The sequence below is a fragment of the Nicotiana tabacum genome, chromosome 17, assembly GCF_000715075.1.
Source record: "Nicotiana tabacum cultivar K326 chromosome 17, ASM71507v2, whole genome shotgun sequence".
NCBI lineage: Eukaryota > Viridiplantae > Streptophyta > Magnoliopsida > Solanales > Solanaceae > Nicotiana > Nicotiana tabacum.
This window is the reverse complement of record NC_134096.1, coordinates 135,424,545-135,436,554: the sequence shown is the minus strand read 5'-3', so window position 1 is coordinate 135,436,554 and position 12,010 is coordinate 135,424,545. Positions and strand designations below refer to the sequence as shown.

Below are 12,010 nucleotides of genomic sequence, written 5' to 3'. Positions count from 1 at the left end.
TAGAATGTTGAGAATTTTATAGGAAAGGGGACCATTCTGCTGAAATTAGGGAAGTTGCTAATTGAGGATGAGTTTTGATTAGGTAAAACAGAAAGCGAAAGGGACAGACTAAGGGTTCGTTTGGTACACAGAGATAAGGTGGGATAAAGGGATTAAATTTATACCATCAATCAAACATGGTATAAATTTATCCCAGACTTAATACTGGATATACCACCTTATCCCATCAAACTTGGGATTATTTTACAAAATAGTCCAGGGATTATAATCCTGGGATAATCCATCAAACTTGGGATTATTTTATAAAATAGTTGAGGGGATTATAATCCTGGGATTATTATCCCGGCTTACCAAACGACCGCTAACAGTCCTATAATACCATCTTTGTTAAAGATTCTGATTTGTGAGAACTTTGACTTAACGATGGAAAAAAGAAGAAAAAAAACCACTGCCTTCCCACACACAAAATCTCTTTTGTGGTTCACAAACAAAAATGTTGACATAAGAATCAATTCTTTTGGGTTGAACAATCTGACCAAAATCAATTAGCAGAGAACAGACTCCAGTTATATATTGAGATCAGTAAGTATCTAGTGAGGACTAGGAGACTCCATTCAGATCCAAACATTTAAAAGCGAAATTAGAAAAGAAATTACTTCAGATTAATACAGTTGGTAAGTGGGGCTGCTTTGCCTATTTATCAACAATAAGGAATTTCACACATCTGAAACAAAGATAACAAGTTTTTGGGGAGAAAGAATGAAGTAACCATTGATTGATTGTTAAGTACAATATACACATATAGCTAGCTCTATACAACATGAGGATTGAGGACTCCCTAAGCTAAATACTTTAATCCTCCCTATATAACAACAAAATTCTGGGAAGGAAAATCTCAACCATTTAGCTGCAGTACAAACCAGCTGAACAAGCAGTTCAAATATTCACCATTCCTCTTCATATTTTGGAGGCAACTAAACAAGATGCTCAACTTGATTCACTCGTTCCTCGCATTCAATTCTAGATGTTTTACATCGAATGACGACCATCAGTCTTGTCTTTAGTTGGCCGTTCATCTTGGATTTCCTCTAAATCCTCATCATCCCCTTTTCTACCAGCTTGTTCCTTCCAATATGCTACTAGCTTCTTTAACCGAGCGACTTCCTTAGATGAAACATTTTTGCTGGGATCATTTACAATGGAACGGACTCTTGATGCATACCTGGAAACCAAATTTGTACTTAAAGTTATACCTTGATTACAAGTCGGCTCCATCGTATGAGCAAATAAGGCTTAAAAGAGAGCATTTCAATTTAAGAAGGAAAACTATCAGAATAACATGATCAAAAAATAAAACAATATGACCTATTTCAACAATAGAGAATATATGCACAAGTAAGAACATACGTCAAGGAGTTGTGAGTCTCATCCAAGTTTGATTCTGCTGGAGAGATGTTTACAAACATAAGAGTTTTAGCATTTCCACCTAACGAGTCGCTCATCAACATAGTTAGCTTGTGATTTCGATAAGGAATGTGTTGATTTCCTGAAGATAATGCACTTATGACATCACCAAGTGCTGACAATGACTTGTTAATGCTTTGAGCTTCTTTTAATTGATTGCCAGCTGAGCCAGACTTCTTAACTCTTTCTGAGCCAGCAAGATCCACAAAACTTAGCTGCACATACATAAAAAAGAATAAAGCAGAAGCTAAAGAAACAAAGGACACTTTTTGTGATTCTATATTGGTAAAGTTCCTAAAGATTATACACTTATTGGCACAGTCACAAGGGACTTGGGTAAAAAACAAGATTTAGATATACTAATGAAATCTACCTTAATATGCTAAGAAATAAAACTTGAGCTACTCCAACAAAGTATTACTTAGGATATTAAAAGTTTCCTCCTCAAACGAAGAATGAAAAGCATAGTGGCCAATATCTAGGGGCGGCTTAAAGAGGGAGGCTGCTAAAGCTTTTGTTTTAGGCCCCCAAAATTTTGGGGCCAAAATAATTTTTTATAGTAAATTTTTTTTTTTTTCTTAAAAAAATATTGAAGTTTATAGAAAACATAAAAAAATACAAAATACAAGATCCAAGGTAATTGATTTCAAATAGAGTTGTGCATACTTTAGTAAATACCGAATTACCATACCGAAATCAAAAATTTTGGTATTTATTATGGTATTTGGTTTAGGTTTTTAAAAATATTGGTATTAGGTATAGTATTCAATATCTTAAAAAGAAATACCGATACCGTACCGAAATATATATTACTCCCTCCGTTCCAATTTATGTGACACTCTTTCCTTTTTAGTCAGACTCAAAAAGAATGACACCTTTCTATATTTAGTAAGACTTCACCTTTAAATTTTCCTTTTTATCCTTAATGAGATGATTTCTAGCCACACAAATTTCTATGGTTTGTTTTAGACTATAAGTTTCAAAAGTCTTCCTTTATTTCTTAAATTTCGTGTCCAGTCAAACACCTTTACATAAATTGGGATGGAGGGAGTATGTTACACAGTACACATATTATTGATTATAACATAAATATAGAAATTTTAAAATTTTACTTTCCTTTGTTCTCTAAGTTCAGCCATTAATTCTAAGCAAATAACAAGACATTTTCAATGATGAAATTTATTCCTTTATGTACCGTTTTCTCTCAATGGATTGATACTTGCTAGTTTTGAACAAAGATCTTGTCAAGAAATATTTTTATTTTTGTATTTTTGAGTATTTTAATGAAGAATATTATAGTTTATGGCTCTACACACTAGTTAGTATTCAAATCGAACAAACCAAAGTTAACAGACCGAATAAACGGAAAGGAGAAAAACCGAGCCATACCGAATTTAATTAGGTACAGTACTGGTATAACATTTTAAGAAATCAAATACCCAAAATACCAAATTGTACCGACTGACGAACACCCCTAATTGCAAACACATGGCTAACATCTTATTAACTTGAACTAGCGCTTACCAATAGAAATAATAATGATATTACTATCATATGTTTGTTGTGAAATTAGACTTTGTCTTATAAGAATATTACAGTATAAATAACAAGTAAAAAAACGACACTATTTTTTTGGCGTGTATATATAAAAGTTCTGTTAAAAAAGTTAAAGCCTCTTATTAAAACTTGGCTTTAGGCCACATTTTGTTGAGTCACCCATGCCAATATTGTATAAGTCGTACAAGTTCACATTGTCACAAGAAAGTTGAAGGGTGTGATGCACGCACCTTCCCTCTGGCAATTGCCTGCGTTTGAAGATTGGTACTCTCAATAATAACTGAAACTATAAGATGAGATCTTGAACTCTGCTCATTCATCAAGGTTCCAGTCGTATGACGCTGTTCAGATCCTCTTTGAATTATTGTCTTAAGTTCCTCATACGTTGAAATAGACACCACTGTCACATTTTCCACGGAAACCATGCCCTGCTTATGCCAAATTTTGCTAATTGTTAAAGGCAAAATAAAAATCTAAACATAAGCTCATTCAAGCTTGGACATAATGAAAAGAGAAGTGCAAAAGAAATAGACTTGAGAAGTATTGATAATTTGTGAGGCTCTAAAACAATCACCTTTGAATCTTTTTTTATATCCAATCTCAAGCGCTTTGCATTCTTTGGCAATAAGAGGTCCACCAATGTATCCTGATACAACTCTACCATGTATGCCTGAAAAAGTTCACATCAGTCATAAGTTTACAATGGTTTAGAATGGGCCTTCAGGACGTACATCTATTCACTTCACAAGCACCGGATAAGGAGAGAAATCATATGAAAAGAAAACAAGGAAGGTGACAACACTGTATTACTCATAGTTTGACAATTTTATAATTAGATGTTCCACCAGAGAATCGGAATTCAGAAAGTTGAAACATGATTAATGCACTAATTATATTAACTGAAGACGGAATAAAAACCTACAATAACCTTTAAAGCATTAGAAGATTTTACCTTTAAAGAGAAAGAGAACTTATTACTATCTCGCTTCATAATTCTGAAGAGTTCAGATATAGCTCTTGGTGTCAGTCCTGGATTACTATCAGCTCCATAGATTGTGAATGTCTTGCCAGATCCAGTTTGTCCATATGCAAATATGCAAACATTATATCCATCAGCAGCTGACTGCACCAAATACTGCAACAACAACAACATGTCAAACTAAGAAGCTGCTAGGCAATATGCATATATTAGATCCTAGCAAAGTTCTATAAGAGGACAATTGACTTTTTGCTTGCCTTAGTGTCTTCGAACACATCATCTTGAGTGGCATTTCCGTCAAAGACACGATCGTACATGTGTTGTTTTGCTTTATCATCTTTCCATATATGTTCAATAGTAAACTCATCAACACTTCTCATTACATTTCTTTCCTTCGCTATAATTTCCTTTTCACAAAGAGGTCTTAATCTGCAGTAGACTCTGATCTTGCCTTTCATATCTGAGACATGAGTAAAGTCCATAATATTACACTTTAAAAAAGAAATTTCAAATAAAAAATAAACAAGGACCTTCAAAATTGCAATGTCAGTAGCACAAAATAAAGAAAGGCAGGTAATTTTACCTTCTATTGTGTTGAAGTACTTTTTCCTTAGAACTTGTTCCTCTCGGTAAAGTGCTTCCATTTCTGCTAATTGAGCCCCTTGCATTTTCAAGATGGCGGCAGTTTGTTCATTTTTTCGATCAATGTCCTGAGTAAAGTAAGTGTCAAATAAAAAAGAAAATATGATATTCCATGCAGCATAATAAATATATTTTTTGACACAAATATTTGTAAACTCCGCCTAGGAGAGCTTGTCCACATTGCTAGTTCCAAACACATATAAAGGAGGAGGATTCTGTAAGTTCACTATCAACATAAAATTAGTTAATTTAAAATGAATCCTCAATAATGAACCAATGGATATTGAGGATCATATAGCCGATCGCAACTAGCTTGGGAAGGTATAGTTATTGTTGTAAATACTTTGTACAAGATATTCACCTCTTTCATTTCTCTTAGCTCCTCGAGCTCCTTCAAATTATTCTGTAGCATTTCTAGTTCCCTGTCTTTAGCTTCAAGCCCTGACCGTGCAATAACCATATCATGTTTGGCCTCTTCCAGTTTCCTTTGAAGTTCAGAGACTTGGAGCCTCAGCGCCTTGCATTCTTTTTCAAAATCTTTCTGAAGGTTTTCCATCTGTACCCAAAATATCAGTGCAAATCAACAAAAAATCAATATAAATGCAGAATGCATGTTAAACACAAAGACATGGAATGCAACATACCTCACTTGATTTCTTCTTTTCTAGCCCTATGATTTTTTCCTCAAGTGATGTTCTTTCACTCAAAAGCTTCCTCTTTGTTTCTTCTGCAGTGCGCAACTCCATAGTACGAGCTCTCAACTCTTCCTGGATCTTCTGTAAGACCTACATGTAAAGCCACATAAGTTTGTGTTTTTTTAGGTTGATCAAACTCACTAACTAATTTGGACAGATAACTAAGGCCAAACACATATTTATAGCTCTACCTGGTTATTCGCTTCAACCAACTCCTTCGTAATATTTTTCTCCAAACCTTTAGAACTTAATTTTGAAAGTCGCATTTCCAAGTTCTGCTTCTCCGTTAGGGCAGCCTGTAAAGAAGGCACTAATATAATGAGATGATTGCCGCCTCAATAAATCAAATTTAAGCACATTTAACAAACACCTGAAGCTCTGCATCTTTTTCATTGCATAGAGATCTAAATTTTTCACAATCATAAGCAGCAGCTGCTAAATTTTGCTTCTCTGATCTCAAGTTATCTTTTAAGCTATCCAATTCTTCTTGCATCTTCGATTCTTCTCTTTGCCTTTCATGTAAATCTTCCAGCAACTGCTTATCAATACAACGACCATGAGCTATCAAAGCAAATGTGTGCCAAAAATACATCACATTGTATCTTTGTATTGTGATTGAAATGATAGATATATGCATAGCAGGTAGAGCAAATGGGTGACATATACATTTCAGCACAGACACAACTGATAGAAGGAGTTGGGAATTCCATTATTTCAACTTATGTTAATAGAAAAGAACAGTTCCCGTTTACATATTACCAGCAGCATATACCTTGCATGTTAAACATTTTTGTTCGAACTTCTCATAAAGCATAAAAGTTTCTTCTACAACAACAAATACCACTCACATCATTGACTTTCTTCTGAGATTCTTCAAGGGCGCGAGACAAATCCTGAATGCGTCTTTCATTAATGTCAGTGTTTGCAGTTTTGAGATTATTTGGAACATCTACATTAACGGAACCATTAGCTGCAGAACGGGCTTTTGAGTAGCGGCGTAACATCACATCATTAATATGTGTCTGTAGAGCAACACAAATTTCCTCTCCCTGCATATAATGAAGATGTCAAGCTATGTAAAATAGTGAGCCAGATTGAATCAACCATCTATAAACACATAAGATAAGCATGTTCCGTAATAGACAAGCTTTGAACCTGTTTTGTTTCGAACTGAAAGATATGCAAGACACCAGCAACTCTCATCTTAAAGAACACAGCAGTGTTGCTGCTACCAAATTGCATTATGTCCCTCAACTCAGCTGAGTGCAAATACTCCTTTGGAACTGGACGGAAAAAATGAACCTGTGGAAAACAAAAGATCATACTTGAAAACTGTTACGTAAAGTAAATACAGATCCATCTTCTCAACCTGATAAGCATCACTATGAATTACATCTTACCCCACGCTTATTAATGCCCAATATGATTTTCCCAGGCAAAAGTCCAATAGGATCATCAATCTTTCGAACAGCAAAGAAAACTGAATTTCCATAAGGAAGCGTCCTCAGAATCCGCAAAAATTGTTGTTTGGCATCATCTTTTGTCAGATTTTCCTAGAGAGATTAAAAGAATGAACCTTATGTTGACATGGTATCAGTTCACAAAAACAAAGGAAATTCATGCATAAAGTAATCTAAGGAGTTTCAACATAAATCATGGGATGCTAATTGGTAAACTTGCCACGGTGAAATGAAAAAAAAAACAAATAGAAAGAAAATGAGCGACTGGAAAGGAACTCAAGGACAAAAGCCAAGCACTGCTGGTAGTTCTTTTTTCCTGCTCACAAAAAGAGGCATTGAGAAATACAGGAGGCAAAAATCATCTAATATTGCTTGGAGAACACCTTATATTATGAATGAAAATGTATATTAAGCATAAAGAAACATCATTAAGGAAAATGTAGATAGAAAAACTTCTATTCAGTTTCTTAGAACATGATTCCTTGACCAAGGAAACCCAGATAAAGCTCTTACCATCAATTTGTAACGAGAAAGTATATCCAATTCCCACTCCCTCTTTGCCCGTGTCATTGCAATTTGTCTGGGTAGAAAACGCTCCAGCAGTGATGTCCAGTCACTGAAATAAACAACTTAGCATATAGGACAGGCATAAATACTACAGCATGTTCAGTCTTTGAAAGAAATAGTACTAGTAAAGTGAAATAAGAAACTGGGGACAAGTCCAATTTGGGAAAAAAGTAAATGAGGCATAATTTGAAAGAAAAGTTAATAAAAAACTACTGACGTGCAAGATTCAGGGCCATCAACATATCCAATGTCAACCAGTATCTGGAGAGCAGACATCTGTGCTGCATCATCCTTGCCAACAGGATAATTGCCCATTATGTAATCATGTTGTAACTGTGACCACAGAACAAATATTATAACAAAGTAGAATCAACTTTGACTTGAAGGTATACCAATGAGCTTAAACATTTAGCATATCAATTCACTATAAGCAAACTGACATACTTGAACATATGACAATTGCACGAACATTGGTTCTGTAACAGCTTCATCTGACTCACGAAACAACTTCTTTTTGAAAATTAGTTTACAATGCAAAATCTCCCCTTTACTTCGGTCTTTTGATGCCTTAAAGTCCGCCAACAGATCTCCAATATACTTATTTTCATCCAAACAAATGTACTCCTCTACAGAAAACATACATGCTTAAAATGCAAAACATTTTACCTTTAAAGAATTTATAAAGTGGAAAGGAATCAGTACCATTTCCAGGATCTGGAGATTTAGACCCAGTAACAACCTTACGGCACTCGAACAGACTGAAGCTAGCATGAGCAGACAATCTGATTATCCCTGCAACCTCCTGAAAGAGCAAGTATGTCACACAAAAATTACAAAGGAAAATATCACCATCATATCCACTGTTAAATTTATCTGCTTCCCAAAGAAACTAGAATCCAGTAAGAGAAACTTCTTAAATCAAGACCGTCAAATTTGAAAAGTGATAAATAAACCATGTCAAATGATCTTAGAACCCTTCTAAAATCAGAGTTAGAGGGACTAAGCCATCTATACATAAATCAGACTTTGAAATTCTTAAGTCTATGAGAAGAAGGGGAAAAAAAGGAGAAAAGAAAAAGAAGTAACAGACAGATAGCCCAAAAGTTAAGGTTCCAGAAGATTATAAGAAGCTGTTCATTTGTCTGATCAGAAGTCATTTGTTACTCCTTAAGTATTTTTTGATAAAGTAGCTACTCCTTAAACATTGAACCAAGCAAATAACAAATACACAATAAACATGAGATGTATGCTGGAAGGAAGCACAAAACTGATAAAGGAACCATAAACAAAGAAGAAAGGAAGAGATAAAAGAGCGAAACATGCAATGCAAGTTTTGGTGTTAAAGAACATGTCCCACATGGGTTGTATAAGTCCAAAGGGTTTATAACGGCCCAGGATGCTCCAATATTATCTTAGGGTTTTAGCTTGGATGTTCAGATTGTCTACACCAAACAAGTTACATTTATCCCGCTTTCCTGTGCAATATTTCTCGTTAAACTTTACCCGAATACCATAGGATAACTAGTGAGCCCTACATGTTCCTCGTATGCCTAGAGATTTTCCAACTGTCATGTAAAGTTCATGCTGAGTCAGACATAGCCATTCGCTCTTGGATAAAAGAGTGATGAATAAAAACAAGGATCTCCTAACTCTTGCTAAGTTCTACCACATTATAAATACCATGCATATTTTGTCGTATGTATACTGTATGGAAATTCAGCAATACCTCAATAGCATCAGCTACCGTTGTGGCCATGTCATATGTAATTTCCTCGAAGGTTTCATCCAAGAAAAACACTATTGTAGTAAGCTTTTTACCAGTTAAGAGAGCTTCAATCTCCTCACGACCAGGTATCGTGTGCCTAGGTCCAGCCTTAATAGAATGTTTCAACGCATTTAGAGTATTTATTGCATAAACTTGAACCTCAGAATCAGTATTAATTCCATGTGCAACAGTATGAATATATTCTGACAAGTATCCACCAATTTCCTTGCTCGGAGGCATGCAAGATGCACACAAGTACATTAGCTCCCATGCTTTAATCAAAGAATGCCTGTATTTACGAAGCAAGCATGTGAGGAACATTGTCAAGTAAAAAGCAATAGAATGAACAGGAAGAAGAGAATATCAGCATCCCGTTTATCAATTAATAAACTTGATGTCAAAAGTACCTCTCCGGATTATTCCTTGTTTGCTTTGAAATTTGGGCAAACATTTCATCCCGAAGCTCAGACCGCTTCAGCGCCTGCTTAAATAGCTTGCCAACAAGCTCGATTCGCTCATCCAAGCTGATTGGAACTGCTTTATCATAGGAATCAATACCCATATACTTCAGAATGGACTGAAATAACTTAACTGCCCTGCTGATAAGATCGCCATTTATTTTCAGAATTGATGTTGGAATGGGTTCCTGTCATGATGCAAGTTGTTTTTAGTTTGTACAAGCCAAAGAGATTAAAAGTGTAAACAGATAAAGAGCTTAATCTTACCCTTTGGAAACACAACATATCCTCAAATGTGAACTTTTCCCGAACTTGTGGCCCAACAGTTTTTTTTAAAAAGAACCCACGTTTGCCAGCAGATTGAAGATGCTTTTGCATAGCCTTCAAAAAACCCTCAACCTATAACAACAAAGAATCTATATTACCTCTCTATAGTAGAAGAAAAACAGAATTGAGGTCCGTCACGTCATTCTTAATAGAATTCAGAAAAGAAAAAAAAGTAACTCCAGTCTTCGTTGTGTGCATACAGATTGAAATGATTTTCTTTTTTTTGGAAAGACATGCCTCACCTGGAATCTGTCAATATATGGTATCGCACCAGCAAGTTCGGGTGACAGAACTGATGAGAGAGTAGTTGGGGTGCTACACATTGCACAAGGCAAACTTGTAAGTTACTATATAGTATCAAACAACACTACCCATTTCATCGAAGCGTAAAATAATACCAAAGTACATCTACTGGAAAAAATGAAAGGAGAGACTTACGGTGGAGCAAAATTGGAACCATCACTATCATAATCATCCCCATTTGAGGTTGCAAAAGAATAGTGCGAAGGTGTTTCATATCCGTTACTTGAGCCAAAAGAAGACCTGTTTGATCTCATACTAACTGGTGGCATATCAGAAGTCATGTTCCAAAATTATAGTCTCAAGTCTATACAACTATCAGAAAGACCATCCAACTCCTCAATTAAACAATATTTTGCTGACCCTTAATCTTCAATAGCTTCCTCAGTTACCTGACCAAATTAATAACACCATGATTATTAGAAATCAAAGAAGCCCAAAAGCTTAAATTAATCCACCAATTTTGAATCAGATTCCCCCAAAAAGAAAATCACACATTAGAGAAGGTGCCACTTTCAACAAATAGTCAACAAACGTCCAAAACCATAAGCATCATTAACCGGAGCAAACCATAACAGAATCACAAAAATCCTATTAACATTGCACCATATGCTACAAAGCTCACAGAATACTCAAAAGATTAGATAAGTAGCAAGCTCCCTAGCAGCCACCAAATGACCAACAAATTTTTCTCCTAAACAAAGAACCGACTAATTCTATACACCGAGATCCACAGAATCACAAGCAAAAAACTGCAGAAAATGCAAGAAAATTTCAAACTTGGGAATAAGATTACACATTGGGGAAAAAGACAAGAAGTCATAACCACTGGAGTAGATCGAAAACCCACAATGACAAATCAAAAGCACAAAAACCCAGTAACAAAACAGCATAATATCAGTTGTAGCTCAGAAATAAAAACATAAAAACTTCTGGGTAAGTGTCTTTTTTTTTTTTGGACTTTGTGTACCTAAGCACAAATGCTGTTCACAATTACAGAAGCTCATAAATTAGAAATGGGCAAGTGAAGGATATATGAGAATACCAAAGCAAAATGATGAAAAAAAGAAGAAGCTTTGGATTATGCTTTCCTTAGAATGAAAGATCGCCACCACCAGAGAGAGAAAATAGAAAGAGAGATGTAATGGTGGTGGAGTGAAGGAGGGAGAAAGAAGATGGTGTGGAGGGTCACGAGAGTTTTTTAAATAATTTCAAAGCTCTTTTTTGGCAAGGGGAAAATGACAAAATATAAAAGGAAAATTAGAAATGGTGTTCCAATAACTTGGATAGAGTTATACTATAAAATATCAGAATTGTCTGCTTATTGCATTTGGTCCTGATTTGGTAGATTTTGCTAAATGAAGTTTTTAATTTTGATAGCAAACTATTTTCTGTCTGCTTTTTTTTCTTCTTCTGGGATTTTATAAATACTTGCATTTTTTTCCTTTTGCCTAAATAGGAGTTAATGCCCTTTTTATGAAAATTTCATATCAATAAGCATTCCTGTCCTTTGACTTACGTATTAATAAAAATTAATCCCAACCTATAAAATTTCACATTAGTAATATAATGTTTGATTGTACAAATCCTATATTTAATTCGGGGTATAGCATCTGATTGACCTTATTAAACTCTGTACTTCTAATACGTAAAATTTTGTGTATTATTTTATTTGTGATAAAAAGTAACAAAGATAGAATATATCTTGTATCTGATAAGAGGCATAATTCCATATTTCCTTTTCTTTTCTAGGGCTTATATTGGTTTCCAAAACTTTTTACCTTTTGGTACACGAA

At 34.9% G+C, this 12,010-nt stretch overlaps 1 protein-coding gene across 2 annotated transcripts; it reads right to left on the bottom strand.

The window, feature by feature from the left end:
* Positions 1-743: 743 nt before the first annotated feature.
* On the bottom strand, positions 744-11,552 carry LOC107771889 (kinesin-like protein KIN-14E). 2 transcript variants are annotated; one of them, XM_016591350.2, is made up of 24 exons: positions 11,260-11,552; positions 10,353-10,606; positions 10,157-10,229; positions 9,855-9,986; positions 9,537-9,775; positions 9,091-9,418; positions 8,067-8,166; positions 7,809-7,990; positions 7,582-7,697; positions 7,311-7,413; positions 6,738-6,890; positions 6,493-6,639; positions 6,186-6,386; positions 5,708-5,872; positions 5,529-5,633; positions 5,287-5,427; positions 5,004-5,198; positions 4,584-4,710; positions 4,258-4,460; positions 3,974-4,156; positions 3,596-3,691; positions 3,252-3,449; positions 1,408-1,679; positions 744-1,222 (listed from the first exon to the last, which is right to left on the bottom strand). In XM_016591350.2, the coding sequence occupies exons 2-24, from the start codon at positions 10,496-10,498 to the stop codon at positions 1,030-1,032; spliced, it is 3,798 nt and encodes a 1,265-aa protein (XP_016446836.1). In that variant the 5' UTR covers positions 10,499-10,606; positions 11,260-11,552; the 3' UTR covers positions 744-1,029. The 2 variants fall into 2 exon arrangements, with proteins under 2 accessions (XP_016446836.1, XP_016446837.1); XM_016591351.2 differs by having other exon boundaries at positions 11,185-11,427.
* Between the last annotated feature and the right edge of the window lie 458 nt (positions 11,553-12,010).